The sequence below is a fragment of the Puccinia triticina genome, chromosome 9A, assembly GCF_026914185.1.
Source record: "Puccinia triticina chromosome 9A, complete sequence".
In the NCBI taxonomy this organism is placed as follows: Eukaryota; Fungi; Basidiomycota; class Pucciniomycetes; order Pucciniales; family Pucciniaceae; genus Puccinia; species Puccinia triticina.
In genome coordinates, this window is record NC_070566.1 from 6,413,530 (window position 1) to 6,426,201 (window position 12,672).

At 44.9% G+C, this 12,672-nt stretch overlaps 1 protein-coding gene across 1 annotated transcript; it reads right to left on the bottom strand.

Annotated features, from left to right (window-relative positions):
• Positions 1-11,918: 11,918 nt before the first annotated feature.
• PtA15_9A642 (uncharacterized protein) lies at positions 11,919-12,452 on the bottom strand (the record flags this gene model as incomplete). The annotated part of the gene is made up of 1 exon (XM_053172873.1): positions 11,919-12,452. The coding sequence occupies one exon, from the start codon at positions 12,450-12,452 to the stop codon at positions 11,919-11,921; it is 534 nt and encodes a 177-aa protein (XP_053024070.1).
• Positions 12,453-12,672: the final 220 nt, after the last annotated feature.

Below are 12,672 nucleotides of genomic sequence, written 5' to 3' on the forward strand. Positions count from 1 at the left end.
TGCACGGATTAAGGTTTTGCCCGTCAAAACTGCCGTCAAAGACAAAACACCCGCCTGATTGACCACCCACCTGTTGGCCTCCGGTCAGCCGGCAAAATGACCACCAAACTACCAACCAACCCGCCGGATTTTGCAATCAGGTAAGTAACCCGTAACTTTACCCCAGTCAAATGGCCAACAAAAATAACTGACCAACAATCTGCCACCGGCCACAGCGTCAACATGCAGTCAACATTCACTAACGGCCTGCAGATCGGCAACAATGGGCAACCAACACCTCGACAACTCCTCCCGTTCGCTATGTAACCCAAAAAAAAGGGCAGAGGGGGCCAAGACAAAGTCCGCCCATCAGAGGGACACGTCACCCTCGGCCCTCACCCATCCACCCGCCTCATTTTTTCTAAGTCCGCTCATCGGATTACCGCCACCCTCCATCTCCCCCACCCTCACCAACCCACATACATGTCCCTCTGCACCTGCCTCCTCCTTGCCCGGCCCACACCCCATCCACAGCACGCCCACCTCCAAATCGCATCCTCCATCGAGCTCCGCACCTCGCTCGGCTCCATCCTTGGCACCATCACCGTCCAGGTTGGTACTTCAAACTAGAACCCATCCTATCGAGATCTGGCCCTGCAGGACCCTGGGAACTGTTTCGACGGCAGCATCAATCTTCCGAAGGGCAGAGCAAGGATCTTGATGACAATGATCAAAGCAAGATCTATCTGCTCCGGACCACCCGCCATCCCTCAACGATTCACCTGGATCTCCAATCAACTATCTTGAAATTGCACACACCAGGGGAGATATGTTCCCACTCCCCAGGGAGTGCCAGAGCTGAATTTGATGTGAGTTTTGGTCGGATGTGAGCCTGATGTGCATCAGTAACTCATCCCTAAATGAATTGAAGTGGATGCAGAAGTGAGTCAAAAGTCAGTCGAAATTGATTTGGGAGTCAACACAATGTTGTGTAGAATTCTTTTGTTTTCTAGGTACAACTAGAGGAAAAAATATGATGAAATGATATTTCACCCAAGTCCAACTCATCAATTGCTCCTGTTTAATGATGTCAAATGATAGGAAAGCAAAATTGCCATTCTTGAATGTAATTCCTGTAAAAAAAATGAGTTTCTTGTAATTCACATTACATGCCCTCATATAAAAAATTAAAGTAAAAGTCAACTTGGTATTATTGGGTTTAGAATTTTGGAATGTGGTTATGTTGCAGTAAAATTAGTAAAACTCATTTTCTTGGAAATGCTGTAATTAATTTGAATTTCGTGAAAAAAATGGTGATAAACTATTGTAATTGGGGTGAAAGTCTGAGGTAAGTCAAGGTTGGATTGCAGTGCCACCCCAGTTTGGTCACATATCCTGGCCTCTTCACAAAAATGATTGTTTTTTTTTTTTTTTTTTTTTGCTTTTAAAAATCCACATGTGCACATGCAAGTGAACGTTTTTGCACTTTGCTAATAGTCACCCTAGTGTACGCGCGTACATTGAGGTGGAAATATCACAGGATAGGCCTTTCACAGCCACATGAAAAGTAAAAACTTTGTGTTGGGACACCAATTGTCCCCCTGATGTACGCGAGTACATGAGGGGGACAATATGACATACTGCGCCTTTCACATCACCATGAAAAGGACACACTGGTCATGGAGCCAAGAAAGGCATATATTTTGGATGAGTTCTGGATGAATTCCAGATGAGTTCTGGATTATTCCTTGGCAAGTTATGGTTTATTTCAGGATGATTTCCAACTGATTTCAAGCTGACTTCCAGTCTTGTTCATACCTATTCAATATTTCTTTACCAAAGGCCTCCAGCACAGTTATGGAAAAAAATTACGGTAAGGCACTCCCTGGGGAGTGGGAAAATATCTCCCCTGGTGACAGTATGGGCCCGATCCAGCGGCGGCTGATATGACGGCGCTTCTCAACAGAGAATCTGCTCTCTCAATCTAGCAACATGGCCCCCTGCTCTCTCACTCTAGTATGGCCCCCAATACTTCACCATTCTCTCATCTCATCTTTTTCCCTTCTCTAGCCAGCCTTAAAAGCAGAACAAACAAACAAAAAAAGAGATAAAAAAAAACTTTAAAATTCAATAAAAACAAAAAAAAAGTGCCCAGGTGGCCGTAAAACCAAAGTGAGTGTGTCTTGTGAGTTGACCCAAGTATGTCTGCCAAAAGGGATCGGAGAGCTGTGAGCAGCAGTGGATCTGGAAGTGAGCGTGGTTTTGGGCTTGGGGTGATGTGATCAGCCGGCAATTGTGGTCAAACAGTGAGCAAACGGCTGTGATCAATTTTGTAGGGGGGCTCGGGTTCAACGGCAAATTGCCGCTGGGGTTGAGCCACCCTTACTTTTGCCAGCCGCTTGCCCAATTGCGAATTGGCGGGGGTGCCGCCAAGTTCGGCGGTCCGCTGGACGGTTGACCGGAGGCCGGCATCTGAACGGTCAAGAATGGCTGGGGCGCGTCCGTCAAATTGACGACCAAACTTTGGGCGCTTCGGCGGCGATGTGCAACTGCCGTGTACGTGCAGAAATTCAAACTCTGGGGTGACATCTTGTGGGCCATGTAATCATACACCCATGTGCACTACATATATACATGAGAAACAAAAGACAAAACAAAAGACAAAACAAAAGACAAAACAAAACACCATGACATAAGGAGAAAGAAAGTGGTGCAGCAGACGTGCATTTTGTTATGGTGTTGTTTCTCATTATTAGCATATGAATCTAGGATATGTTTATAGTGTGTTTGTTGTTTCTCTAAAAGACTCCTCCCTGTGGTGCCAGTGAACTCTCTTTTTCCCCACTCTCTTTTGCTTCTCTTCACCGGCATCCCAGAGCATATTAAGACATTTCAGAGTGTTTCCGAGCAAAGTGGATGATAATCCTTCTGACCCAAGGTGGCCACACTGTCTTCCCACCCTATTACAGCAAAATTTATTGCAGGCAATATCTCATACCCAGGTCTGTTCCTCCTTGCCTGAAGATGCTGACTTAACTAAGTTCCTCTATTGCAGGGATGTAGGTTTTAACTCATTCCGTCTAAAGACAACAGCCTGTTTTTCAAGTTTTTTCATTTATAGGTTGCAATGGAATCAAAGTCAACCATCCGGTAACTTTCCTCCTGTGGAACCTAAAGACATTGCACTCAAGATAGAACAAACTGGCCTCTTCCTCCAAAATGAAATGTATCAAGGAGCTCATTACGCACGATTGATACCACAATGTTTCCAATGCTGGCGGATGGGACACACAGCAAAGTGGTGCAAAAACAACCCACAATGCAGCAAATGCCATGGAAACCACGACTCAACCAAGTGTAAATTTTCTGCTCCGACTGCACAAACTTGCTGCGTCTGTATCTTGCAAGAACAGATCACCTCCAACAAGACAGTTAACCGACTAGATGAAAAGTTTGCTCATTTGCCCAACAATGGTGCACAATCTCCAAATTCACAAGAGACCTTGATGGAACACATGATGATAGCACCTTTTTTCCCACTTCTCTTCCTCCTTCAATTCCTTAATCTAAGCTAGTTTAACCTCAAGTTATAAATGATACAGGCACTCTCCATATATATATATATATATATATATATATATATATATTTTTAGCCCGTAGATGCTTTTTTAATTCCAAACGGAGGGTATACACTATAGTACGCAATGTCAAGTCAAATCTGCACTTCAAAAAAAAAAAAAAACCCGTCTTGCACTCCCAATTCATTAAAGCACATAAGCTATGCTGTTGCACTGCATGGGCGTACAAACCTTGTATCAATGTCATTTAACGCTATAGGAATTCCGCTTTGCATTGGGCACTGCTCCTGACTGCAAAACCATTTTAGCATTGTCTCCCGTTATCTTATTTTCCTCAAGACACAATTTTGCCTTAGTTGAGAATAGATCAGAAAAAAAACACAATTTGTGTTTCTCCAGACCCATGAAAGTAAACTAATCGCGGTGGTTGTGCTTGGTATATGTGACATACCAAAGCAAAGAAGCAAGCGTGAGGCAGAGGGATTAAAGGAGCGAAATCATTCAACAAAGCGTGAATGTACATGAGGATTTGATTGGGTGACGGAACAACAAGCTGGTCAACAATCTCCACACCCAGTCGGAGTACTACAGCCACGGTTCATAGATGGACACGTATTTGGAGGAGTCCACCCGTACGCAGCTCTTCTGGCCGCCAAATTGCCAGTGTTGGCTTGTGTTTTTCCATTGACTATCTGGGTCAAGAAAAAGCCCAGAGATACTCTTCAGCCCATAAGAGCACTCAGTAGTCCCGGAAGGGGATGCACTTACGGAACTCAAGCAGATCAAGGCTGAAACCAAAGTCACCAATAGAAATCGCAAGAACAAAAGCATTCTGGGAGCTTTTAGAGTTTTTATTAGAGGTCAGCATTGTATAATCCACAAATAAGCGGTGAGCCAGTGTAACAATCCACCAAAGGCTCACTTACTGAGTCAAAGTTTGATAATGGAGTCCGGAGGCAAAATTTAGCGAGTCTAGCAGCTGTTGATATGTACGTGGTTGGAATGCAAGAGGATGAGAATTAAATGGCGGGGAAGATGTTCAACGGTCTTGACACAATTTTTTATCCCAGCTGTTTCCCTGTCATGGTCTTGTCATTCTCTGGCAATTCCTTTGCTGAACTCACATGCCAGGGCTTGAAAAATTCCTCAGCTGGTGAGCGATGTGACATGGATGAATCCAATCATACTCTCTATTTTCCAAGATCATCGTTGGATGTAAAACCGACAGATATGCAAAAAATGAAAGCTATTTCACGTAGGGCCGAAATCAGCAAGACCAAAATAAAGTTTATCCCACGGTCCCAGCCAATTTGGCTGGGAAGGCTTGCTGATTTATAACATCAGCAGGGTTAAAAAATCCCTACTTGAACCTTCTTATTCTTGTTGCTTGGTTGAAGAAATCATTTGCACCTTCTTGATTGAGTTCTTGAGGTGGGCCACCTCTGCGGCGCTTTCGAGGATGCCGAACCAGGTGATCTGGTTGGACAGTAGGGCCAATGAGACGGTGAGCCCTGATGACTCTATTAGCCCTTCTTTGGTCTCTGATCCAATGTGCTTCCCTGCAACGGCACTCCTACTGTGTGGGTTGCTTTGAGCTCCGGCTTGTTAACCACTTGAAAGGGTTGGATGAATCTCGGGCCTCCGCCGGTCTCCCGGAGTGGCATCATCATCATCATCTTTGATGTTTATCATGTGATCTCAACCAATGATCTTGTCAGCCATCATTCCCGGCTTCTCCGGGTTCTCTTTGATTTCGGCACGACCAGTACGTGTTGAAACTCAGACTTTTCCGTGGAAACCAAAAGAGCAAAAAAGGGAGTGAGCTCTGTGGTTTGAGAGAGGGAAGGGCAGTGAGGATGAATCTCTCACCGGATGCGGCTCAGTTTGGGGTGTGGAAAAAGATGGAGGAGAACCAATGGTTTGATTCACATGTAACTAGCACGGTATAAGTAGACTATGTACATGTGGTCAAACTGTGGTTGAGAGACAATAGGGTTATGAATAAAAACTGCACCATAATGAATAAAACAAACACAAGAAGACAAGTTACACTTGGAGAGTTGATAAGCCAATAGTGTCAGGGTTCATGACTACAAGACATCGGCACCTGGTCAGTCGACATAAACCTAGTATGAAGCATACTCCAGACCCGCGTGGGAAACAGCCTCCAAGCTACCTTTGCCCGCATTTTGAAAACTTCCCAAACTTCTGGAGCATCCAGAACTTCTGCCCAACTCCCCCCCTTCAGGTCGGCCTTGAACCAAAAGTCAAAACTCCTACAACCCTTACACCTTGCCCCTCGCCACCCTTACAACTCGGTAACCTTACATCTTGCTACCCTTACACCTTGCCACCCTTACAACTCCCTACCCTTTGCTCGCACCCTTACAACTTGCTACCCATTGCTCGCACCCTTACACCTTGCCTCCCTTACAACTCGCTAGCCATCGCTCGCACCCTTACACCTTGCACCATTCCTCCCTCACACCTGCCTCACTGCCCTTACACTACATACCTAGCACCTTGCTTCAGCACCCACCAAAGTTATTGGAGGCATCCTTACAATGCAAAATCATTATGAAATTGTAATTCAGGCTCCCAAACTCCCGGTGATACTCACCCCGGGATTGTTAAACTGCAAAACTTAATTGGTTGCGTGCACAGCCCCTCAAAAACAAATTTTGAGGGGCAGAAGCTCTGCTTGTATGTAGCTATGTATACCCCCAGCCGCCACGCTGGGGGGGGACTTCCTTGACTTCCTCCCGGGCACAACAGTATACAAGTTTTGCTGTTTGGAAAGAATCCCACCCAATCAACAAGTACGTGCAGTACATGTCTTGTTGCCTTGGAGGAGTTCCTCCTGGCAATGATGTACACATGCTGATCATGAGGGATTCCACCAAATTGACCAGGTTTTATACTGTTTTTGACTGGGAAAAATCCCTCCCGGTCAAAGACGCAGACAAACTGGTTGACCGGAAGGAAAACCTGCTGCTCATCCTGGTTGACAAGATATGTATGTATCTCTTGTTGACCGGAGGGATCCCTTGCGATGGACATTAAATTTGACATAGTCATACTACTCACAGAAACTTTCCATTCCCTCATTCAGTTGTATTTCACTCTTTTCCTACCTACAAAGAATCTTTGCAAGTACAAGCAGAGTTGAGTGAAAGTAGAATGAAACCAAATGGCTGCAAGGGTTTTATCAGGATGAAGACTGTCCTGGTTACTCAAGTGTTCAGTCAGGTCAGTCTTCTGGGACAATGTTTCACCTTCATTGGTGGGTAATAAGGGCGGATCAACCCGGGCTGCACCTCCGGACTGACAAATCAAGGATCCCAATACCCGGATCTCCTCCTTGGGCTCCTCCAACACGTCCTGGTCTGATGCTTTGGGTGTTGCGGCTCGCCCTGGTTGGCAGTCACCGTCACCGAGGCAGTGCGACTGGCAGTGGCTGATGACTCCACCGTTTTTGGCGATGATGACAGTGAAGAGAGGATCAAGCAGTCTACATGCGCAGTTTTTCTACAGATGGTCTACTCACGACCAGCCCATTACGACAAGCAATACTGAGGCCATCTGCTCATAGACCTTAGAAAGAAGCAGAACAAGGGTTGGCCATCTGTAAAAATAATGGATCAGGGGGGGGGGGGGCGAATGACTAACCTTTGGGGGAAGGAAGCCCAGTGGGGTCAATCTTATTTCCAATCACTCGTGCACCTTTGTACATGTCAAAAAGCTACTTTGACAGAAACTTCATGGGGTCAGAAATCATCTTGTTGAATTAGAAGCACTATTTTCTAATAAAACGGAAAATAAGACACGCGTGAATGAGAAGGAGAGGAGAGCACTGACTTGTAAAGAGGACCAACCACGGGGATGACGGATAACACAGTACTGGATCACCGGGTCTCTTCCCTCTATTTCTCCGCAAGCAACGAGAGGACCACCGCCCTCTAACTAGCCATTGTCAGGCCAACGGACGTCGATGGTTAGATGAGAGAGCTTGACATGACTGGTTTTATGGAAGAAGATTGTGGTAGCTTCTCCTTCTTCAACACTATGAAACTGGGCATACTGATTGGAATCCAAATGGTAAACTGCAGTAAATTTTTTGGAGGGAATTCAGGTCAGAAAAAGATATGTTATGAGAGGGCGGTTGGATTGCAGAGTGAGAAAAGATGAATATGGAAAGAGTGACTAGCACCTTTGATTGCCAGTTTAGCATCATCGACGGCAATCTTGAGGATCTCCTCCAGCTCCCATATCGGCGTCGAGCGAGAAGGACGAATTTCCCTGGACGCTTTGAGGGAGTTGATCTGTGTCGTGAGGTCTTACGAGCCGGTTTTGTACAGTCTGGCCTTGAGGACCTTGATGTAAGCCTCCAACTCCGCATCCTGTTCCTTGATCTTACTCGGCCACCATTCCGTTCGCCGACCCGTTGTTCTGGCCGAGGGTCTCGAGGTCTTTGATGCATGAATTGTTCTCTGATTTTTTCTCGGACAGACGATCAGACGCGCCTTGAGCTTGGCCACATAGTTGGTCTGGTTCTCGTTCAGGTCCTGTTTATTGACGAGCTGGATCTCAAGCTCCCTCATCAAATGCTCCGAATGGATCAGGGCCGCCTTGGTCAGCGCAAGCTGGGACTCGAGAGAGGTGATTGACTTCTTGAACTCCTCAATGATTGGCTGGATCGTCTCGTAAAACGTGCTCTGGGAGATTGCTTCGCTTTGGCCGTGTTGAGTGGGTTTGATTTATTGATGGGTGTGGCCATTAGTTTGTGGCGATTGATCCTAGCTGATCGTGTCGCTGAGGTGCGTAGTTTGCTTCGCTGAAATTTGCTGAGGTTACCTCCAGGCAAAATGGTATGTATTTTGCTGCTCGGCGGTCCTTCCTATCCCCCGTGGACTGGCAGCTGAGCAGGGGATCCTACCATTCAGGTCCCCGACGGGGATTCAGCCACTATTTTCTGGTTTATTTGGAATAAAATTGTGAAAGTGGAGTTTGACATATTCCATGAGTGAAATGGTTTGAAGGTCTTGGTTGTAGCACATATCAAGGCTGATATCTGACAGATGGTCAGTTGAATGGACCCCCTGGATTAATTTTTTTCATTTAAAACTTTCTTTTCATGATTTCTGGAAACATTATGGGTGATTTTTAATAGGGAAATCCAATCAGCATATTCCAGTCCACCAGTGGTCATTAGAAATGCACACATTTGAAGGTGTGTAAATTGGAAGCCACAATGTTTCACTGGGACACTCTGGATGTATTTCCTTGATTCAGGTATTCTTTAATCATGACTGAGCGAATTTGAATAATTGCTGAAATTAATTTGAGGGCATGAAATTCATCAAGGGTGTCCCAAGCCACTGGTGTTCATTAGATGTATAAGCACGTCTTGGATACTTCATGGTTAGCAGTATATAAATTAGAATGGTCACTAGTTTACTGGTACACCATTGATGAATATAAAGCACTCAGAATAAATGCAGAATGCATTAAAATTTGATCAAAGCGCATACTTTGCCAAATTCAAAGATCATAATTACTTCCTAAAAGCAAAAAATTAATTCACAGACCATATTTTTCACCCTCTCTAGCAGAGAGAATCCAATTTTTTTTCCACAATAAATTCCAAACCACTCATACTTCTTGAGATTTTATTTCATAATACAACCAGGAACACTTAAAATTACCCAAACAGAGATGCCAGGCACCGGAAAGCTGTAATAATCCTTCTAGCAGCTCTTACTCACTTATTTTTGAGGGAGTACCCTGGATGCAACCTATATTTGATGCTCAATAACTTCTAAACAACTGGGATTTCTCAAAATGTTACTCAGAATAAAATCCAAAACATTCAAAAGCCCCCAAAGCAGGGTGCCTGGCATTGGAAAACCCTGAATAAGCTTTCTAGCAGTTCTAATCACCTATTTTGGAGGGAAAATCCTGGGTGAGGTCAATCTTTGATCCTCAATAACTTTCAAACTACTTGGATTTCTCAAAATTTTATTTCAGAATCAAATCTGGCACACTGAAAATTCCCTACCCCCCGGATGCATGGCATTGGGAAGGCTTTGATACTCTCTTTTCCCTGCTGATCAGATTGAGGGGCTCAGATCCCCCATTATCCTGCTGTGGTAAAATCCCACTTAAATATGTTTAAAAGTTAAAATGTAACTGGCAGCCTGATTGAAACCAAACATTCAGCAACATTTTCTTTGTTTTCATTTTTGTAGACTCCTTGTTCAATTCATTCATCACCCATCAGCAACTGCTCATATCAGTTCAGTCTCTAACTCCTTTTACATCAACCTCTTTCTTCAAGCTATGGCATTCTCTGGATTTTGTTTTAGTGCCGGCTTGACCAGCGGTAGGATGTTCTCGGATTTACCCAACCCAAAGTCTGTGCAACAAAACCACTTGAATCACTTGGAAGATACTTGCAACCCTCCACCCACATTGTCACGTGGGAATGCTCATCAGCAAAGCCATCAACATACTGATAACCACAGTGAATATTGATATCAAGGAACTTGGGACTCTTTGACACCATCAATACAGAACAGGTGGTTTAATCTTCACCCCCAGCAGTACATACCAGCATCTATGTTTGAAATTCAAAGCCCACAAAATCCATATGAGCAGCCCACGGATTATGGAAACCCTTGTCAGCCACTTTGCAAGGATATCTCTTATCAGCCGCATCACAAAGGTATCCCTAGTCAGCCGTATCACAAAGCTATCAGCCACCATTTGTACTTGCAAAATCAGAAAAGATATCACAACCACCAGCCCAATTTTTCACCATGTCCACCCCCAGCAACAATGGGAGGTTACGCTACCCGTAACGGTAGCGTAACGAAAACATAACGGAATCCTTGCCGTTATCGTTACCATGACGGCGGCAAAGCTTCCGTTATGTTTTCTTTAATTTTTTTCCCTTTTTTTCCTAGCCTCATTACGTTATCCCTTGCAATTCTAGGAGGATAACCTGCGCAAAAAAGGGGGTTTTCCCCCTTTTATGGCATTTTTACCTCTGGTAACGTGGTTAACGTGTTATGTCCATTATTTTTCCGGGTATTGGGGGTGAAAACACCCTCTGTTACGTTACCCACCGGCCCAAGGAGCCATGTTGCCAGATAACGGTAACACGTTATCTGGTAACGGCGGGAAGTTACGTTACAAAAATCCCTCTGGATATCGTAATGTATGTAACTTCCCATCGTTGCCCCCAGCCAGCCGCCTCCTTGCAGACCCAGCAGTGTGCTTTTTGTCTTGATAACTCCGTATTTTTGCCAAGCCAACAGTTTGCTTCTTGTCTCAATAATCCTGGCTCTTTGCAGCCCCAGCAGTGTGCTTATGGTCTCAACCCCTCTGCATCTTCACAGGACCAACAGTGTACTTTGTTTCTTGTCACCTTTGTTAACAGGTCTCTTGATATCTCCCCAAACTGGGTTACTGATTGTCCAACTCCAAAATAGTATCCCTTTGAAATCAACCACATCTTAGAAAGATCCTCAAGCTAACATCCCAAGTCTGAGTCCAAGTCTGAGTTATAGTCTGAGTCTGAATCAGATCCTGAGTTAGGAGTACAATCACAATCAAAATCCCATAACTCTTGCCTGTGAGTCCCAAGAAGCGTGCCTGTATAAGTAGCTCTGCCAAGACCTTGAAGAAGACCACACCAAAAACTTCCACATTAAAAATAAGATCAGCTCCAGATCAACCACCGGCAAGAAAACACCCAACACTAACAGCAAGCATCTTGAAGGCCCAAAGCTGACTGCTTCTGCGTGTACCTTTGATGGTCCTGACTCCAGAGAACAAATTCTAACACTGAGAAAAACAACTGCAGCATTAACCTGTCCTCCAATCCAAACCATTAACGACTTATATTCCTTAACTGACTGTGTCTTTCATTTCTTAACCAATGTAAATTCACACTATTGGTCATGGATATCACCCACTCTCTTCTTGTTTCTATGATTGATTGATCAATCTGATTCCATTTCATCTCATCACTTCTATGATGTCTCATTACACTCTACTTTAATCAACTGCCTGCTATTTCTTGTGTTCCTTTAATCTTCTGATTGCTCTGTCTCAATGTCATTGACATATTGAACTCTGTCTCAATGTCATTGACATATTGAACAGATAAATGGTTATAACTGCTTCTTATAACCATTTATCTGTTCTTGTTTTTATTTTCAAAAAATTAACTTGCCAATGCCAAGTTAATTGGACAGTGAGATACAGCAAATGAGTCAAACTTGATTACTACATGTGCAACTTTTTGTGAGCTGGCTGAAGGGGACAATCTGTAGAGGCAGTAAGAGTTGCGAGGAATCAGTGTGGTGAAGTGTAAGTGTCTTGGTGTGCACAGGTAGTGAGGATCAAAGAAAGCAGCGAGGTGAGAGATTGCTGGAGAGAGGTGTAAGGTAGTAGCAAGGTGTAGGGCCACGAAGTGTATGTAGGGACTTTGGACTTTGGTTTGAGGCTGCGCTTGCAGGGGGCAGGGGGGGGGGTGTGAGGTGTAAGGATGCGAGCGAGGTGGGTGCGAGCAATGGCTAGCGAGTTGTAAGGGAGGCAAGGTGTAAGGGTGCGAGCGATGGGTAGCAAGTTGTAAGGGTGGAAAGGTGTAAGGGTGCGAGCAAAGGGTAGGGAGTTGTAAGGGTAGCAAGATGTAAGGTTACCGAGTTGTAAGGGTGGCGAGGGGCGAGGTGTAAGGGTTGTAGGAGTTTTGACTTTTGGTTCAAGGCCGACCTGAAGGGGGGGAGTTGGGCAGAAGTTCTGGATGCTCCAGAAGTTTGGGAAGTTTTCAAAATGCGGGCAAAGGTAGCTTGGAGGCTGTTTCCCACGCGGGTCTGGAGTATGCTTCATACCAGGTTTATGTCGACTGACCAGGTGCTGGGTTGCAAAAGTTGTTCGGCGTTGCTAATTAAGGTTTGCATAAGTGATGGCCGCTTTCGTGAGATCCGGGCAATGATCGTGCAACTTAGGATTGTAGCGGGAATGTCTAGCCCCATTGCAGCAAACTCTGCAAGAGTCTCTCCGAGCTTGGTGACGTATGAGTTGATGTCGTCCTTGTACTGTATGTCTT